We start from the raw sequence: 19,142 nt of genomic DNA on the forward strand, positions 1-19,142 counted from the left end.
GCCCCTGGACAAAAGTAGCTGCTCCCTGCCTGAAATTTGGGACAGGAGCACACCCCTCCGTGTGTCCAGTGGTCTGGATGACGAGAGCCCCGTCTCTGCTAACCCTAACCCTAACCCTTCCTTCTCCCCTGTGGAAGAGCTGCAGTTGACTGCTAGGGAGGCGGAAAGGGTCCAAAGCTTGCCTGTCTATGCTGCAAGCCGGCCCGGACCCCGACTCCGGGGGGTTCTGTCAGTTTCTCCTGATGCTCTCTCAGCAAGAGAGTGAGGGCACCTGATTCTTGGAAAATTTATTTCCCCGAACTTTAAAAACAAAAAAAATTCTAATTCAGTGTTCCTTTTCTGGTCTCTTCATTTTAAAATATAAAACCATTTCATTCAAGCAGGTTTTTCTTGAATGCCTACTCTGGGCAGAGCCTTACAGAGTACACAGGTGAAGGAGAGAAGGGAACACATGGTGCCTGGCAGGGGAGCTTAGGGTAACTCGTCTGTTTCCCATGTGCTCTGCGGAGTAGCCAAGGTCTCCAGAGCGCAGTGACGTGACCCCAGAGCCACAGGACAGACACCCGCAGTTCTGGGTTCTGGGTATTCTTTGAGTTTGACCATGTGATCTTGCTTCCAGCATGTTAGAACACCACCACTGGGGGAGAGGGGAGCCTGCCTGACTGAGCGGATTAAGCTTTTGCCTTCAGCTTAGGTCACGATCCCAAAGTTCAGGATTGGGCCATGCCCCGGGCTCCCTGCCAGCAGGGAGCCTGCTTCTCCCTCTACCCCTCACCCCCCCACTTTGTACTCTCTCGCACGCCCCCTCTGTCTCTCCCTCTCTCAAATAAATCAAATCTTAAAAACACCCCCCCCACACACACACAAAAACCATTGGTAGAAACGTAAGCTTTGATTGGAAGTATAATGATCTTTAAGCTGTCGCTGTCCGATGATTCGGTTGCACGTGTGAGTGTTGGTTATCACACTCTGAACGTCCGCAGATGCCTCCCCGCTCATCCCTCGGAGCGGGCAGGACTCCCCCTGCCCCTGCTCTCGGGGCTTCGCTGTTAGGCCTCTCCATCGCATCCCGGCTGCTCGTGGGCTGGGGGTATGGTTGCTGGATCCGAAAACAGTGCGTCGGGTTCTGTGGTCTGTGGCTTCTGTGGGACTCTTGCAGTGGTCCTTGAGCTGGCAGGAGTTGAGTGATCCTGGCTTGAGTCTTTGTGAGGGCTGCTGGCTTGTAGAAATGAATCCTTGGCTTAAGTGAGAGAAAGCTACGCTTCGCAGGGATGGCGGTGCAGAATCCTCCCAGATGGGGTGAGACCTGCCGGAGCACCCTGTTGATGGAGGACGAGAAGTGCGTTTATGAGAGTCTGAGCTTGCTGGGAAGTTGCGTAAAGCTCCCGGGGGTCCCGTCTCTCCGGCGCGCTGCTGACAGGGCAGGGAGGGCGGGTGGCGGCCTGGGTGTGTGTCGGCGGCACCCGGGCTCGTGGCTCCGGCCTCAGGCTTCCTCTGCGATGCCCTGACGCTCTGTCTTGCTCCCTCGGGCAGCCCTTCCCGTTCAGGCCCCGACCAGCGACTCCTGGACAAAAGCTGCCACTGCCTTCGGCAGCGCCGAGCCCGGCTCCGCCGAGGTGAGTGACCGCCTCGCTGCTTGGGCCCCCTGCGTGCCCACCGCAGCTGCGGAGCTTGGCCCCGGGGCCGTTTCCACAGGCCCCGGCTTGGCACTCAACTTCCTTCTTGACTTATCATCTGTGTGAGGGCCCGGTGTGAAGGGGAGGGGGTGATTAACCCGAGTGGGTGGGCAGCCGGGGCCTCTCGCGCGAGCTGGTGGTGGCGGCCGGTCTCTCTGACCTGGGTCACAAGGGCATGAGTTTGGCAGCCGTGTCCCTGGCACCCACTGTGTACCTTGTGCTTCCAGCCGTGTCTTCAGGTGTTGGCCGCCATCGGTGGGTCAGGGTAGAGGTCCGGACAGGCGTACTCGGGGGCTGTGTCTCAGCCACGGGCTTGGTCTTGCTTCCTGGTCCCACGCTGGGGTTCGGGGGTCAGGACTCCTGACGCATTTTGTCCGTCGCACAGCAGGGTTTTAAGAGCAGCCAGGGGGACAGCGGCGTTGACCTGAGCGCAGAGTCTCGGGAGTCGTCTGCGACCTCCTCCCAGCGCAGCTCCCCGTACGGCGCCCTGAAACCGGAGGACATGCACGGGCCTGGCCTGGAGCCCAAGGCTGACGGCCACAAGGAGCAGGCTCAGAAGCAGTCCGAGCCGAAGGTACGCTGGACGTGCGTTCACGGTGGCCTGGGCCAGGGCAGGAGGGGCTGTCACCCTTTGTCTTCCTCCCCTCTTCCTGGGGCTCAGGGGTTGGGGGTTGGGGTCCTTCCAGTGTGTGTTTCTCAGCGTCCCTGGTTTTCCATCAAGGATGCAGAACAAGGGTCAGGACAGAGCAAGGAGCACAGACCAGGACCCATCGGCAATGAGCGGTCTCTGAAAAACCGAAAGGGCTCGGAGGGGGCCGACCGGCTGCAGGGGGCCGTCGTCCCGCCTGTTAACGGGGTGGAGATTCACGTGGATTCTGTATTGCCGGTGCCACCCATTGAATTTGGAGTCAATCCAAAAGTAAGGCCGGGCTGTGTTTCCTTCCTGCCCTTCATCCTTCTTTTTATGCTTGGAGAGAGAGGAGGGTGCGGACATGGGGTTGTCAGTGAGAACAAGCAGCAGGTGGGAGCTAAGAGTACTCTGGGGGACGTGTCAGTGTGCTGGACACGGCAGGCACGACTGAGCTGCCTTCTGGATCATTCTTCTGGCACTAGCCAGGTTCTCAGGCTGAGTGGACGGGTTATTTTCACTGTCTCCATTGGGTTGCCCAGTGGGCACGGGCAGGGGGCACAGAGGGAGTGGCAGGGGGTGGCATCTTTTCTTGGATGCTGTCTGGTGAATGCTGCTCAGTCGATTTTTTGAGTCACTGAGACTGTGGGTCAAGTTGATGTGTGCCTCTGCTGAAAGGTGGGCCGATGATTTCAGTGGTCTCTTCGTCCTCCTCAGGACTCTGATTTCAGCTTGCCGCCTGGCTCTGCCTCTGGTCCTGCGGGGAATCCGGTCGTCAAACTTCAGGATGCCTTGGCCAGTAACGTGAGTGTGCTTCGCCCCCAAGCTCCTTTGTTCTCTGTGCTGGCAGGCCTGGAACGAAGGGAGCAAGCCTCCTGGGGGGCTGGAGGGCAGCGTGAAGCCAGAGGAGGGGACCAGTACCAGGTTTGGGGGTCAGCCACCTGACCTGGGTATGAGGTGTGCCCCATTTGCTAGCTGGTTGCACGACCTTGGGCAGGTTGTGTAAATGTTCCATACCCTGGTTTTGTGATCCTAAAAGGGGAGAATGTAATTCCCAAGGTTTGGTTTATTTGGCACTTCCCAATTCTCTGATCTTCCAAGTTCTGTGCTTACGTATGTGTGATGGGGCCGGGGTATTTTTATTCTGAGTAGTTTCTCACAAGCCCTGTAATAGGTTTATGGGCACTGGGCACGTGTGGGCAGGTCTTTTGAGCACATATCCAAAGAAATGCTACAAGGACCTCTTTAGTTTTTGGCGGCCAAGACAGGACCTGGGGTCTCTAAGCTGGGTTCCGGTGCCTCCGTGTGCCATGGGGTGAGCGCGTGGACGTGGCTCTCCATGGATTCTGCTGCGGGAGTCCGTGAAGGCAGCTATCTGGAGGAGGCAGCCGTGGTCTCTGTTGCTCGCAGCCTTGTCCCAGGGTCGTGAGCACACGAGGCCCGAACTGAAGGTGCATTTCGCTGCGCTGTCGTTCTGCCTCTGTGCCTGTCGTACCCCATGGTCTCCTCCTCTCCAGGCGGGCTTGGCCCCGAGTATTCCCATCCTCCGGCGCGACCATCACATCCAGAGGGCCATCGGCCTCTCCCAGATGTCCTTCCCCACCGCGGACCTCACCCTGAAGGTAACACCAGCACAGAGCGACGGGGTTACTGCCTGGGGGCCTTAGCTGGGGAAGAGGCCAGAGCAAGCAGCCCCACCCGCCGTCCCCCATCCTCCATCTGTGCCAGACACCGCCTTCCTGGTGGTAATGCTTCCGCTCGCTTTGCTTTTCAGATGGAGTCTGCACGCAAGGCTTGGGAAAACTCTCCCAGTTTGCCAGAGCAGAGCTCTCCCAGTGGGACGGGCTCAGGCATCCAACCCCCATCGTCTGTGGGAGCCTCCAATGGGGTCAGCTACAGCTCCTTCGGTGGGGTTTCCATGCCGCCCATGCCTGTGGCCTCTGTCGCGCCTTCAGCTTCTCTTCCAGGTATGCCCGCCCGACATACACACATACCCATCCCTGCCCGAACCAGCTCGGGCGGTCGTCCCCCATTCTCAAGAGAAGCTTGGATTGCTTGCGTTAAGGAGTGTGCAGAAGTAGGAGCTGGTGTGCAGTCAGGAGGTCATAGCTTCCCAGGCACTGCAGATAACTTGCCTGTCCCGCTTCCCTGCTCCCCTCCCCAGGGAAGCCGCTGGTGAGGGGCTCAGCCCCCTGCACTGCAGCCCCTTCGTCTGTGAGAGAAGACTGGCTGTCCACGGGTTAGCCGATGAGACGAGGTCATAGCTGGAAAGTGCTTCGTGTCAGTCAAGCCCTCAATGAGTGGGAGTCTGCTTCCCCACAGTGCTGGCGTTCAGAGGGCCAGGGCAGGGTTTTGAGGGCCCAGCTGCCCGAGTCCCAGTGATGCTGTTCCTATAGACCGTTTCTAACCCTCCTCTGTGGGCTTGGTGCGGGGGGAGAGAAGAGCCAGGGTCCGAGACCCGGGCCATGTCTGCAGCAGTGGGGTCATTCCCGACAGTGCAGGCCAGCGGTTGGGGGCGAGGGTGGGATGGAGCCCGTTGCCGCCCTGGGCCCTGATGCCGCCACCTGCCCGTGTTCCCCAGCAGGTGAGTCCGAGTGGGGCTGCTGGAGCACAGGGCCAGCAGCACGGGGCTAGCGGCACGGGGCTGAGCAGGTTCTGCACACACTCCCTCCCGCCGCCTTCCTAGGAAGGCGAGCACACGTGAACATTCGGGAACGGTGAGGCTTGACTCCGTTCTGTCTCCTCTGGGCTTCTGTTCGCAGGCAGTCACCTGCCGCCTCTCTACCTGGATGGCCACATGTTCGCAAGTCAGCCCCGGCTGGTTCCCCAGACCATACCTCAGCAGCAGAGTTACCAGCAGGTGAGGGCGGCCAGCCAGGTGGCTCCGTGGGGGACGGGGGAGCAGTGACCTCCTGCGTTGACCTGTGCATTGTCTTACGTCCTCGTCCCTCCTATGTAATGCCCAGCTCCCTGTCCGTCCTAGCAGCCAGGAAATGGTCAGTGAACGGACACAGGAGAGACGGGGAAGAGGAATGGAGCTCTGCACTCCAGACTCTCCGTTTCCCTCTTTCAGACTTCTTCCTGTGTCCTAGCTGGGGAATTAGCTGAAATGGAATTCTCTTTGGTATCCTTTGGTATCAGGTATCCTTCTGATGAAGAGAAGAAAGGCCTAGAGTCCCAGGCATGGATTCGTTAGAAAGAGGTAGTTTTAGAAATGTGCAGGCGTTTGTTTTCATGCAGGATGGGCGCGTTTTCTGTGCCGCAAGGGGCGGAGTTCTGGAGTCCCCCTCCTGAAGCTGTGGAGCCTTCGTACGGTCCAGCACCCTCTGGACCTCGGTGCCAGGATGGTGGCTCCCTTGGGCAGAAGCAGATTTGGGGACCGAGGAAAGAGGACTTGGCCCATCCCAACCTCTTGATAAAACATTTAAAAATATCACGCTGTTTAGATTTATAAGATGTTGATCTTCGCGTGACCAGATCGTACTGCACGCACTCTTCGTGTGCGTGTCCCGCTCACCGTTGGTTCCAAAACGCACGGCTGTCAGTACCTGTAGCTAGGATTCGTTCTCGCTGTTGTACAGAATCCACCGTAGGAACATACCAGCATTTGGGATTACGACACGTTTGCTTTTTCCCAAGAGCAGGGAGAGCACCGGAGGAACACAGCCCAGTGTGCATTCAGGGCAGTGTTCCTGCTGCCGCGTGGTGCGGGGGTGGGGCGCGGCGGGGGGACCGGAGCAGCAGCCTGGAGGGCCCCGCGGTTACTGCCCGGCTTCCCGTCCGCAGGCTGCCGCTGCCCCGCAGATCCCGCTCTCCCTTCACACGTCTCTGCAGGCTCCAGCCCAGCTGGGACTGAGGGGCGGGCTGCCCGCCTCCCAGGCTCAGGAGATCTTCAGCTCCTTGCAGCCCTTCAGGTGAGATGCAGCCTGGGAGGTCTGCGCCTGCGGCCTGTAGGCTCGTCCCCTTCGTTGTGCAGCTGATCTGCGCCTCTCTGCTTTTGGGGTGGAGGGGGGGATCGCAGTCACTTTGGAGTCCTTCCTAACTGCTGCAGAAGCTGCACGGGCTTGATGGTCCTCCCCGGGCTTTGGTTTTTTTCCCCACGTCATCCTGCCCCTTCCCAGCCTCTCCCTGTCCACCCTGGGTCTGCTCTTCCCATGTGTCTGAAGTCCCAGCCTTTGGCGTCACCCAGGTTTTCCCGTGCCTTATACAGCCTGGATATGTATTTTAGTATAGACGCTCAAACTGTGGTTTCTAGACCAGCACATCCCCGTCTAGGAGCCTGTTACAAATGCAGGTCCTCAGACTCTGTCCCAGATCTCCTAAGTCAGAAATTCGGGATGTGGGGAGCAGTGAGGCCAGCGGTCTGGGTCTCAGCATACAGGGTGTGGGGAGCGTGATGTGTGCACTTACTTGAGGTCCGCTGGCGTGCTCCCGCCTCTGACCAACCGCGTGTCTGGTTTTGCAGATCTCAGGTGTACATGCATCCCAGCCTGTCACCGCCCAGCACCATGATTCTCTCTGGAGGCACAGCCTTGAAGCCTCCGTACTCGGCGTTCCCAGGCATGCAGCCCTTAGAGATGGTGAAGCCCCAGTCCGGCTCCCCCTACCAGCCCATGAGTGGAAACCAAGCTCTGGTGTATGAGGGCCAGCTGGGCCAGGCTGCTGGCCTGGGCGCCTCCCAGTTGTTGGACTCCCAGCTCCCACAGGTTAGGCATTCAGTCCCTCCTGCTCAGAACGCTAGGCCGCTTTCTTTCATGACTCTTTTTCCTTTTTGTCTGCCTCTTGAGGTGTGGTCTGCTGCTTGTGACCCTTGTGACTGGTCCCTGGGCCGCTAGAACTGAGGACAGGTTCTCTGGCTGATGGGAACGGTGCGGTCTCCTATCTATCCCCCAGAGTGCTGCTGCTCCCACGGCCTCTCTCCACCCTCCTCCTCTGGGTCTTGGAGATGGGGTGCTGTCCTTGCGCACCCAGTGATGCATCTAGGCTGCTCTCCCTCCTCCTCCCCAAAACCCCAGCTCTGGAGCCTGTACTGTGCACTGCTCCACTAGCCTCCGGGGGGCTGTGGGTCCACATGATGAATCCAGTGTTCGGTTTCTCGTCTTCCTGTCCCGTGACCATCAGCAGTATGAGGCGGCTTTGAGTCTCCCCAGCACAGCTCCTAATCTAGCCGCTCGTGGTTTTGATGTCTGCATAGGTGATTGCCTGGTCTCTGTTCCACAGTCCCCTTGCCAGCAGTGCTCCGCTGTGCTCACGGTCCGTCTGGGCTGGTCAGTGCCGGAAGCTGTCCCTCTTTTGTCATCTCAGGCTTAAGGGTCCTGCCATTCACCAGCTCTGCTCCTCTAGCTCTCCCCGTCCAGTGACCCAGGCTCTGGCCACCTGTTTCCCACGTGCCCCAGTGGGTTCACGGCCTTCCCTCCCCAGCTTAGCAGAGCTGGGCCATTGCTTTTGCCCTCAGTCCTCCTCCGGTGTTGTCATCTCGGTAAAGTCCGGTCCTGTGTCTGCACAGCCGTCTGCGCCCGCGGAAAAAAACAGACCTGCTTGGGCTACGCACAGCCACGCACCGACAGCCACCTTCGGGAGCGCCCATGTCCCTGCACCTGGCCTGTCAGTCCCCTGCCCCCACGGCGGGTTTCAGACTTTCTCCTCCCCGCCTTCCGCCTGTCACCATGTGGCATCTGGCTTCCTGTGTCACTGGAGAGATACAAGCAGGGACAAAACGAGATCTTGTACAGAGTGCCCCCTGCTGGGTCTCCTGGCCCGGGGGTGGGGGGGTGGGGGGTTGCCTGGCGGTGCCTGGGCGAGGCCCTTCAGCCAGGCTCCTGCTCCTTCCCTCAGGCGCTGTGGGGCCTGGCTCTGGAGGAAGAGCCTCCTGTGGACACGCAGTTGACCCTATTATTCCCCTTATCCCCTCGTTAAAGAGACAAAACCCCATAAAACTTTTTCTTAGGACACCCGCAGCTCCTGATGGTGGTTTTTTCCTCTCAACCCCCCACCCCCGCACCAGCACCGCACCTGTTCTCAGGCAGCGTTCCTTCTGGAACCCTCTTCCTCACCTCTGTGCTCTGCGGGCTCCCTGTGCACCCTGGGCTCTGCCCTCCAGTCTCTGTTCTGCACCGTGGCTCTAAGTCCCAGCAACATGGGTCTTCCCAGTCCCACCGGGTGTATGTTTTCCAGCCTGCGGGCTGCCTGTCCCTTCTGCTCCGGCGTCCTACGGTATCTCAGACATAATAGCGAAGGCATCAAATCCAAAGCCTGATTTTCTCCCAGTCGTTATGGCTGTCTTGTCCATGTAGGCCGCTGCTTGCCCTCATGCCCTCTCTGATCCTTCAGGTGCTCTTGGCTCTACCTTTGGAAATTACCAGAATCCAGCCATTTCTTGGGCCCAAACGTTTGTTCTCAACACAGCAGCCAGGGGGCCCGTGAAACACAAGTGTAGCCACACCACCCTTAGCTGGAGCTCCAGCAGCGTGGCGCCAGCCTCCTGTTCGTCCTGCAGCCTGTCGTGTGCAAGAAGGAGCGGGGGTCTAGAGACTCTGGCGGCCACCGTCTCTGTGATGCAGTTCCAATAGATCCTTCTGATCCCCACCGTGGACTCAATGCAGGGGGATGAAGAGGAAAGTGACTGAGAGACAGCAAGTGGCCTCCCTGCCCCAGTCCAGAGTCTCCAGGCTCCCCTCCCTGTCGCCACGCGGTGCTGGACTTGACAAGGAGTCTCACAGAGCTTGTTGTCACCACGCCCCCCACCCCTGCCCCATACACCTTCTGCTGTCATAATAGCCTTCAGAAGCCTCCAAGAGTCTCCAGTTCCAGGAACCCTGAACCCCAGAACCCAGCTGAGTTTTCCATCACCTTTAGAGGCAAAACAGTTAAAGGGATTTTGCCTTTTTGTGCCTTCCAAAGGGGTACATAGATACACGTCCATACAGTATCTCTTCTCAACATAGCAGCCGGGATGCCAAATACATTTGCTTTCAGGGGTTTGTTGGCCATTCTTTCCTAAGAGCCCTCCTGCCCCTAGGCACAGGGGTTTGCTGCCTACAGTCCCCACGCTGGGTCTGCATCCATTGTGGCCCTGTCCTCGCTGTGCCCTGAGTCTGACCATGTCCTCGTGCTTGCCCCTGATGCACATAACGTGCACTCGGTAAGCCTTTGCTGGTTGGAAGCAGTAAAGTCTGGGGTGCACGTGGCCCTGTGCAGTCCCGGAGAGGAGCCTCTCACATCCCATGCCCCCCCAGGAACACCTCCTAGCGTGGCAGTCGTTATGGCAGTCTCCGGCAGGCACGGTCCTAAGCTTGTCTTCTCCACCTGCCTGGTTTCAGCGGTCACACTTGCCTCCGAGGCTGTGCCCTAGCAGAAATCCCGAACCTGTCTTACCGTGCACAGGCTGTGCTTGAATTCTGTGGAAGTGAGAACCTGATGTGTAGCGCGTGTTTGCTCTCAGGGTCACATGTAAACAGTAGTTTGTGGCTTCCTCCCCAACATCCATTTTCGTCTTAATTATCCCTGTTCTCTAGCAGCTGACGATGCCGCTGCCGGGCTCCCAGCTCCCCCTGCCACGGTACGGCTCTGGGCAGCAGCCCCTGATTCTGCCGCAGTCCATCCAGCTGCCGCAGGGGCAGAGCCTCTCTGTCGGGGCCCCCCGAAGAATCCTTCCACCCGGCTCCCAGCCTTCGGTCCTTACCACCAGCAGAGAGGTAAAGGAGGACTCCATCCCACTCTGTCCTGGGGAGAATCGTTGCTAGTCAGGAAGCACTCTGGGCAGGAAGTGCCAGAGGTTGGGGTGCGAGCTCTTGGCCTCACCAGACCACTGGTTTCCTGCTCATGGTAAAGTCCTCTAAGAACCCCATGGCGGGGCCCCCTTGGTTCCTTGTAAGCAAGGGACACGAGCCAAGACTCAGAGCAGAAAGATGTGTGGAGTTGACGCGCCAGGGGGGTTGCGCTGGGGCGTATCAGAGACTGGTCCCAGACGTCCCCACCGACCTTGTCTAGGACTGGGCTCCAGGCTCTGCTGATGGGCATTCTGGTGGTGCACAGTCCTTTCTTGCTACCCTACTGTAAGAGAACAAAAACGGGACAGTTCTTGGTTCTAAGAAGAAGCCTCTTGAACCCCAACGGGGGGGGGGGGGGGGGGCGTGGAGGGGAGTACGGATTCCTTTGGACAATCCCTCTCTACCCCCGGGGATTCTCATCGGCTGTGCACGGGTGAGGGCCGGGCGTCTCTGGGGCCCTCAAACAATTGCTCATTCCTTCTTGATGCCTTTAGTCCTCTCAGATGGAGATGAAGGGCTTCCACTTTGCCGACAGTAAACAGAATGTTCCTTCCGGAGGCTCCGTGGCGTCACCGCAGACTTACAGGTAAAGAAATGCCCTGGGGGTCGGATGCTGCGTCCCGGAGTCCTTGGTCTGGACGGGACTGAGTTGTTCAGTAGAGTCCTAGGCGCCCGGGGAGAGCTCTGGAAGGGCGTTGAGGCTGGTTCCCCTTTGAGGCCCCTTGTCACCTTGAAGTTCAGTGCTGGGACACACGCATGTTTTAGGCAGCCACGGGGAAGTTGTGAACTGGCGGAGTGGTTTTGCTTTTAGTCATCATGATAAAATGCTCTGGTTTGGGAGAGCTTTCTGGAAAGGTAGAAAAAGGAACGTCTGACGTTTTAATAGTGTAAAACCTGGCCTGACTATTCTCAGCTTTCTCACGAGGTTTTCCAAAGGATTCACTGGCTGGGAAAGTGTGCTCCCTGGAAGGTGGGAGACTTTCCTCTCCCGGGGCTGCATGTTCCCTGCACTGGCCCCCTGGTCCCACCAGGGCCTGTGGCTGCTGGCCTTGCAGGGCCGTCTGTGCCTCTCACGGCGCGGACTGGCCCCTTCTCTCTGCGTCCTTGATCTCCGTCTCTGCCTCCAGTAACTGCCCCAGGCCTTCAGCTGGGGGTGGCTTTGGGTGAGCCTGGTGTTGACTTACTGATCATGCTAGAAAGTCAAAGAACCCCTGGTTCTGCTGAGCTGTTGGGCCCTGAGGAGGAGTGTGCCGAGAGAGGGAGGCAGCACGCTCGGCCGGGGGCTCGCAGGTGGGTGAAGTAGGCTCTGTTGTACGCGGGAGATGCCTGGCGCGTCCTCCTGCTTGTGAGCGGGCGGAACAGACGTGCGGGACTTGCAGCGCTCCGTGGGAGGTTAGCAGCAGGGCGCCAGGGCGCCCCGAGGCCCGTCTGTTGGTGTACAGCTGCCCTCCAGTTGGGGAGCACTAACGCAGATCAGAGCACCATCTCGTCTTCCTGCCGCAGACGCGGTGCCGCTTTGCTCTTGGAGAGTCGAGGCCGCGTCCCTGCCCCCCCCCCGTCGGTCCCCTCATTCCCCGCTCCACCTGCATCTCCAGAGAAAGGCGTCTGTGGGACCTTTGCCTCATTCCATCGTCTTTTCTGTTCTTATGTCACCCTCTTGGCTTCATTTATTTCTGTTTATTGGTTTGTTTTGTGTTCCATCTTTTTGACATAAACCAAAACAACAGAATTTAGGAAAACCACGGACAGACAGCAGCACAGAAGGATGAGTATAATCTCGAGTGAGGAAGGCAGCTCCGTGGATAAGCAGATGCTGCCCTCCCCCGGCCGCTGTGGGTGGCACTGAGCAGCGTCGGGTCCCAGAGGCAAACCCAGGCTCACAGAGCAAGACCCACCCGTGTCTGCTTAGCGTAGGAGAACAGCATCGGGCCCTTTGGAGAACATGTAGAAGGTAGAAGTGCTCCCAAATGGCCTTTGTTTTGTCGGTGCTGTAGCGGGGTAGGGAAAATTGGTGTTTTATAGACTGGTGTTTTCCACGTTTTCTGGAAACGGGGCTTCTGAGGCATGCCCTGCCAAAGAAGGGTTCCCTGGTCAGACACCTAGGGCTCATGGTCTTCGGCACAGGGTCTGAGCGCCCCCGCTGTCAAGGGTCCTGATGAACTCTGTTGTGCACAGCACTTGTCGGGACTCTGAGCCCTAGTCGGCATCCAGGAGAACAGGTTGTCCGGTCAACGGAACACATTCAGAAAGATGTTCCAAAAGATTTTTGTTGCTTTTGGTTTCTCTTTCCACTCACCACACCCCCACCCCCACCCCCACACATAGACACATACACATGCACACTGCCTAAAAGAGTGAAAAGTAGGAATAAACTTGGCCCCATTCTGAAATCAGCTTCAGAGACCATTTGGGTCACAGAATGCTGTTGGTCCAGACCCTGAGAGACGGTCAGTGGCCATCCACCTGTCCGGTCAGTGCTGCCCACAGCTGGGGCCTCGGCCCCCATGCCCTCAGCCCCCGCACCCTCGGGTGCGTCTCTGCGAGCTGCTCTGGCACCCTCTGCCCTCTGGCTGGCTGAGGTCTTGGCTTTCCTCCGTCTGAGAGGGCGCTGCCTGAGCTAGGGCCGTGCCACATGCTAGGCTTGACTCGGTTTCTCTGGCGACGCGTGTGTTCTCACCCCCTGCCTTTGGTTTTTTCAGGCCTAGCTCTGCTAGCCCCAGTGGGAAGCCCTCTGGATCAGCAGTTAACATGGGCTCTGTGCAGGGACACTACGTTCAACAGGTAGAAGATGGCTTTGCAGACCTCCAGCCCTGGACACTTAGGCCTGTCTCCAAGCGCCAAAAGAGAAGGGACTGTCCAACCATTTGAGTGCTCCTCTTAAAAAGAGAGACGAGCCCTAGCACTTAGAGCATGGCGCCGGGAGCCGGCAGCCCAAGTCCCTCCTGGCGAAGGCATTTCTCCTCTTGATGGGCGTCTGGATCCTTCCTTGTCCTGCAGAGAAGGGAGGATGCGGATTCCTCTGAGGAGGTGGCGCCAGAAGGTGGACCTCCCTCCCTAGTAATTTGGGTTGTGAAGGCGCGGGGACTCGGTTAGGTGTGTGGGTCAGCTCTAGAAGCCGCGCGTGTGTGCGTGCGTGTGTTAGCTCTAGTAAGTGCTGTGTCTCGTCTGTGTCTTGGCTGGGTGGGGGTACCAGTGGAATGAGGCTTTCCCATTTTGTAACAAAAGGGGTTTCTTGGTGTCTTTGCCTTCAGGCACTGTTCTGAGCCGCTGCTCTAAAATGCCATGGGGTCCTGAGCTCACACCCGTCAGGCGTGGCTTTTTAATAAAACCGCATTCCTGGCTGATGGAGGCGGAAGTTTGATCGCTCATTTCACTCCTCCTAACTTGGTTCCCTGGAGGGTCGTTCCTTGAATTGCTTGGACTGAGCTGCTAAAGCTTTCTTGCAGAGGTCACACCCTGGTGGGGGGCAGAGTCGAGGCTGGCCACAGAGCTGCAGGTTCATGGGATCCTGATGGGAATCTCCAGGCCAAACGAGGGTTCAGGGGGGACGTTTCCGGAGAGCAGGAGTTGGGGGCAGGGTGTTGAAGACCAGGGAGGACCAAGTCCACGTGGTGGCCCCGTGCCCCTCTGCAGGCATTCGGGAGTTCGACTCGTGCGGTGCACTTGGATCTGCTCGAGGGCTTTTTACCCTCGGGGCACAGGATGCACTGATTTGAGAAGGCCCTTCCAAGTCAGCCTTGGATGTGTGCCTGCTGCACAGGCCCATGGCCATTGCAGAATGGTTCCCAGAGGACCCGGCACCTTCTTGCCTCCCTGAATCATTGCCTTCAGCACTGTTGGGAGGGGAGAGAGCAGTGTCCGCCCGTGTCCTTCCAAGTCTGGTCCTTCCACCAAAGGAATGGGCTTCTTAGGGTAGCTTTTTTCTGTGACTCAGAAGCAGGCAGGGGCCAGTGGGACTTATGTATCCAGACAGATGTTTCTGCATAAGGGTAACTGTCTTTGTCCCCGTTCATCTGTCCAAAGGCCAAACAACGAGTGGACGAAAAACCCAGCCTGGGAAGCGTGAAACTGCAGGAGGCCCCCTCAGCCGCCTCCCAGATGAAGCGAACCGGAGCAATCAAGCCTCGGCCGGTCAAAGTGGAGGAGAGCAAGGCCTGAAGGTGCTTGGCCACGCCTCGCCCCCACCTCGAGGACAGGGCTGCCGCTCAGCCTGGACACAGCCAGACTCGCAGACATCTCGGACACCTCGCCAGATCCACCGTCCAGCCACCTGGCCCAGACTGAGAGACCTCCCTTCCCCTCTCCACTCCCGAAAGCTCTGTGTCCAGCCAGCTTGCCCCTGTGGATGTGTGGCATTGACCTGCTCGCTTTACTACGAAGCAAACAAGCAAGCAAACGACCCCGTCCCCGTGTCGTCCCCGCCTCCTGTCCACAGTGACCGTGGAGTGACTCGAGCCTTTGTGCAGTACAGATGACCCCGTCCCTCCCCCTCCCTCCCTGCCCCCCCCCCCCGCACCCCCGGCCCCAGGCGTAGTGGTTTGGCAGCAGGGCCATTTTAGTTCGAGGCTTTTTGTTTTAAAAAGCAGCTAAGTTTTTACAAAGGAGAAAGGAAAAGAAAACAGAAACAGAAGCTATGTGTGCATAGCGGAACTTCTCTACACTCGCCATCCTTCCGCCCTCCTCCGACCCCGTACCGCACGCCCCCTCTCTCTGGGGCCGCCGCCGCGCCTGCCTGCGATTCCTTAACACAGGACTTTCGGGCAGACGTGCCCCCGCCCCCCGCCCCCCGCACTCCCTCAGCGGGTCAACTGGTACCGGTGCTCGCAGAAACCGTGGGGGGCACGCCGGCGGGCAGCTCCGTGTTCGGGGCAGCGAGGGAGAGAGGCGGGTTAGGCTGGTGTTTTGGGGGGGGGGGGTCCGGCCCCTGGCCCGATGGTCGGTCGCTGGAGCTTCGGGGCAGCCCAGTGAGGCCGGTTGCATTTTTGGCGTAATCGTGACACGCGGTTTCTGTCCCGGACTCTTCTAAAGCCAGTGGACATGCTAGCACGGGGCAGCTGAGGTAAATCCCGGAGATGCATAGTCACTGGTGTTTCCCGGGGCTGTCATCGGACCCTCACGCCCTTCCTGGAAGCCTTCCATAACACGCCCTCCTCCTCTCCTCCTGAGCCTGTCTCTTTTCTTGTCTGGGTCCTCCTGTCCCACCACCTTGCCCACAGCTGGCCCCTGGAAGCCACGAGGCTCCCTCACGAGGGGACAGGGCCCGGGGACAGGGCCGCGCGGCCGGCCACCTGCTGGGGTCTGTGGCCCGCAAGGCTGCTGCGCGAGCTGACTTTTTCCTCCTTGGCCCGGCTCCCACCTGCACACCCGGGTGCTGGGGGCACAGTGGCCTGAGCTGGGCCGTGGGCAGCCGTCCTGCCGGACAGCTGGGGCGGGCTCCGAGGGGAGGGTGGGTTGCGGGTCTGACTTTGCTCCACCGCAGCCGGGGGCAGCCTTGAGGAAAAAGCGTGGAGGGCCGCTGCCAGCAGGATGTTTGTGTGAGCCATCTCATGCTGGGTTTTTGTTCTTTCTGTTTTAAAATAAGACCTAGAAGGAAATCATCCCCGATTTTGTCATTCCAAGGAGAGGGGAAAGGAAATACCAAGTTTTATACATGCTCTTCAGGGTAACTAACTGGCCAGCCACGTTCCTCCACGACAGGGAGGAGGACCTGGCTCAGGACGAGCAGGAGGTGAGCGGCGATGAGGCCCTCAGAGTCCAGGCTCGGGTCACTGCTGCTGTGTGACGCCCCATGGCCCTGAGCGCTGTGTCCAGCCTACAACCCGGTAGGGAGCAGCGCCTTGGGTCCCTTTGCTGCTTTAAGGATTCGGGGTGCGTCCCGCCAGCGAGAGTGCTGGGTTGACGCGAGGGTTCTCCGGACAGGGCCGCCGTTCTTGAAAGACGCTCTCGCGCTTCCTGACAGCTTTGTGTCGCCCTTCCCGCCTCTGCCCTCAGACCGGGCTTCCGCCAGCTGGCCACCTCCATGCCTGAATCTTGATTCTGGGGTCCCTTCTCCGAAGGCTGCTCGCTTGACGAGTTGCCCGCTCTCGCCTGTCCCGTGTGCTCATCTGCTTTCTCTTCCCTGCCAGTGTGTGACCGCTGTCCCTGTGACCGGCCACCCTGCCACCGTTCCCCTCTGCTGCCACCTGCCTCCCCTGTCCGGCTGCCCCTGTGGGAGCCACACACATTCCCTGCTGCGCGCACACTCAGAAACACGGCCAGGCCCGCACACCTAGTAGCGGTGCATGTTGTATGTCAGAAGGAAGGAAAAGGTTTTCTCACTTTGCATTCCAGCAGAGCAGCCCTGGATGCTGTTGGAAACACAAGGTGTACCCTTCAGGTGGACCTGCCCTCAGCAAGACAGTGCTTCCTGTTTGAGAAAAAAATAAAAACGAAAGGTCACCTGTTCGCCAGCCCTTTCCTCTACCCTGGTATTTTCTCTCCTCCCCCTCCCCAATAAAAACAGAAAACACTAGAATTTATTTATATGTATTGATGTTGTAGGTCTAGGTGAAAAAAAGTAAATGTTTCACTGCTCTATTTATATATAATGTCTGAGTTCTTCCGTGCAGGAAAGGCCAGGAAATTGCATGTGAAGGTCAGTGCGTTCACCATCTCCGTGTGCTGGAGCTGCGGTCTCTTTCCCACTAAGATTCAGATTCTAAATTGGGCTTGGGGCAGAGGGCAGGGCTGAGGCCTGCCTGACCTCCCCACCCCACTCCAGTCCCTTCCTCGGTCTGATTAAATGCGGTGTTTAGTGCAGATAGGTTTTAAGGTGCAATATCTCCTTTTCATTTGGTTTTAGAACCAAGCTCAAGGTAATAGGGCTTAGGGTCTTACTTTGGTTTCAGAACCCCGTCCTCAGCGCATACACATGCAGAGGCTTCTGCCAGGATGCTACGGGGCCGTCGGTGGGAACAGGTGAAGACCAGCACTTTCCTTTCTGGGGCTTCTGAGATGGGGGCAGGGGGCAGTCAGAGACCCCTCACCGCACCTTTGCTGCCTCCTGATGCTGGCAGCTTGGCCCTGGCCATTGATGGTGCAACTCATTGCTTGGCAACCAGTGACCCCCGCAATAGTGTCCTTGCAGTGTCAACTACTCAGTGGGGGAAGTCCTGGAGTGTGGGGTCAAGTGTCCAAGAGGCATTACCCCCCACACACACCCGCCGCCAGAAACTTCTCTGCCAGTTATATTTGGTCTCGTTTTCTTAACTATTGCTTCCCCCTTTTTAATCCACACCATTACTATTTTCAGACTTGGAATTCATACACTTCTAGCTCTGGGTTCCTTATGAGGGAAACCAGAGGATGACTTAGGACATTCAGAAATCTGTTGAGTTCCAAAGCTGTGGCCGTTCCAGCCACCTCTGGGGATATTGGGGAATCCTGTGAAATACTGACCTCGGGTCCCCCCAGCTCTGCCCTTGCCCTCCTGTCTTCTGGATCTGCCCTCTGGATGGGTGATGAGGTTTGTGACTGACGCTCAGAGCCAAGGAGGCTGAGGATGTGCACGTGGGTGCACAGCCGTGGTCAGAAATGGCCCACTGAGGCAGTGTGTGGTAGACTGGTACAGCCCCTCCCTCCCAGCTGTTCAGTTCCTTTCCACCAAGTAGCTGCATGTTGCCTCTCCAGTCTGTATTTGTCCCTTTTCACTGCTTGCAGAGCAAGCCTGGGTTAGGTCTGTGGGAAATGGCCTTTGACGACCAAGGACACCAGTGTGTGCTGTGTCATGTTCTGTGCTGAATGGGAAATGCAGACTTCCAGAAAACGAGCTCTTCCTGCTTGAAAATGTGAGATGGACCCAAGAGATCACCTGGGACAGGGTGTTTCAGTGTTGGGGCCAGGCACTGTCCCCTAGCCATGCCCTCTGTCAGGACCACCAGTGCATACTTGGCTAGTGGTCTTCCAGGCGCATCTGACCATGCCGTTAACCATTTCCCCACCCTGGCTGCGTGGCAGTGTCCCTAGGACCCTGTCTTCAGCATGTTATGAAGCTTTAGAGTGGAAATTTCTATGAAGGCTCTGTGTGGGTGACTTTCTTCCATTGTTTAAAGGGGATTCTGTACTCTTAAGCTGTTGACCTCATGCCTTGCATAGTAAAAAGGGTTTGGGTTTTTGTTCTTGAGGGTGGTTTTGTTTTTGTTCCCTTTTGCTTTTAGTTTGGCCTTTCCTCTTTGTCTTTTCATGTAGACCAGATATTTGAAAGGGCAGACGATGGCTAAAGGTGTCTTGTGTTTATATATTTTTTGGTAAGCTTTTGCCTTGGATGGGAAATGGAATCATGGATTCAGCAGGCCATGGTGGCACACTCACCCTTTGCCCTTCCCTCCGGATCACTACCTGTTGTTTCTCCTTTCAAATATGTGATTGTACTAGCTCTTTCCATATGAAAGAGTTCTCCTTATTTAAATAAAAAAATTAAAAAAAAAAAGAAAAAGAAAAAGCCCTAAAGCTGAACATGCTTTCTCAGGCTGTGTGTCCCTCGATTTTCATTTGAGGAGAGAGACGGAAGGGTTTTTAGGGACATCTTCTGTGGAAATCGGGAGTGACTTGGCCGAAATGCTCTAAAGCACGGTGGGGGAGAGAAGGGATTAAAACCTCTAGACAAGGGTTAATATTCCAAATGGGTGGACGTTCGTGCCCATGCCCCTGGTGGGTGATCTCCGGGTGTGCAGGACATCTGCCTGCCCTTTGCCCTCTCCCGACTTCCCCCTAGAATTGGGCATGTCAGAGGAGAAGGCATCTGATTTGTTATGGTTTATTTTTTTAATTTTTAAGTAAGCATCTGACCCCAAGATCAAGAGTTGCGTGCTTTACCAACTGAGCCAGCCAGGCTGAGTTGTGTGAGCCATTTTATGCTCTGTCGTGGTTTTTGTTTGCTTTTGCCACTTCTGAGTGACCCTTATCTTTTGGATAAGGAGGAGAGGCTTATGCTGCACTTTGGTAGGAAAGAGGAATGCTCCAGTCGTGGGGAAGTGAGAGATCAAGCGCTTGGGTTTGAGTCCCAGCAGTGAATGTCGGGTCTGCCCCCAA

At 57.5% G+C, this 19,142-nt stretch overlaps 1 protein-coding gene and 1 non-coding gene across 13 annotated transcripts in view; both read left to right on the forward strand.

Moving 5' to 3' along the window:
• PRRC2B (proline rich coiled-coil 2B) overlaps window positions 1-16,655 on the forward strand; it is an 87,980-nt gene extending 71,325 nt beyond the window's left edge. For 4 of the 12 annotated variants that reach the window (XM_045082612.1, XM_045082611.1, XM_045082615.1 and 1 more), the window contains 13 exons: window positions 1,534-1,616; window positions 2,062-2,250; window positions 2,398-2,595; window positions 3,022-3,108; window positions 3,822-3,926; window positions 4,079-4,271; window positions 5,067-5,164; window positions 6,091-6,218; window positions 6,770-7,010; window positions 9,819-9,998; window positions 10,568-10,659; window positions 12,773-12,854; window positions 14,097-16,655. In XM_045082612.1, coding sequence (XP_044938547.1) covers window positions 1,534-1,616; window positions 2,062-2,250; window positions 2,398-2,595; window positions 3,022-3,108; window positions 3,822-3,926; window positions 4,079-4,271; window positions 5,067-5,164; window positions 6,091-6,218; window positions 6,770-7,010; window positions 9,819-9,998; window positions 10,568-10,659; window positions 12,773-12,854; window positions 14,097-14,231 — 1,811 coding nt within the window. In that variant the 3' untranslated portion in view covers window positions 14,232-16,655. Of the gene's footprint in view, window positions 1-1,533; window positions 1,617-2,061; window positions 2,251-2,397; window positions 2,596-3,021; window positions 3,109-3,821; window positions 3,927-4,078; window positions 4,272-5,066; window positions 5,165-5,445; window positions 5,507-6,090; window positions 6,219-6,769; window positions 7,011-9,818; window positions 9,999-10,567; window positions 10,660-12,772; window positions 12,855-14,096 lie in introns of those variants that run through there. The other 8 variants (XM_045082618.1, XM_045082622.1, XM_045082614.1 and 5 more) reach the window with 7 other exon arrangements.
• Window positions 8,851-8,934, forward strand: LOC123392838. The gene has a single exon (XR_006607519.1). It is a non-coding gene; the product is annotated as a small nucleolar RNA SNORD62 (small nucleolar RNA).
• Window positions 16,656-19,142: the final 2,487 nt, after the last annotated feature.

The sequence above is a fragment of the Mustela putorius genome, unplaced genomic scaffold (assembly GCF_011764305.1).
Source record: "Mustela putorius furo isolate JIRA1106 unplaced genomic scaffold, ASM1176430v1.1 tig00000596_pilon_pilon_pilon, whole genome shotgun sequence".
In the NCBI taxonomy this organism is placed as follows: Eukaryota; Metazoa; Chordata; class Mammalia; order Carnivora; family Mustelidae; genus Mustela; species Mustela putorius.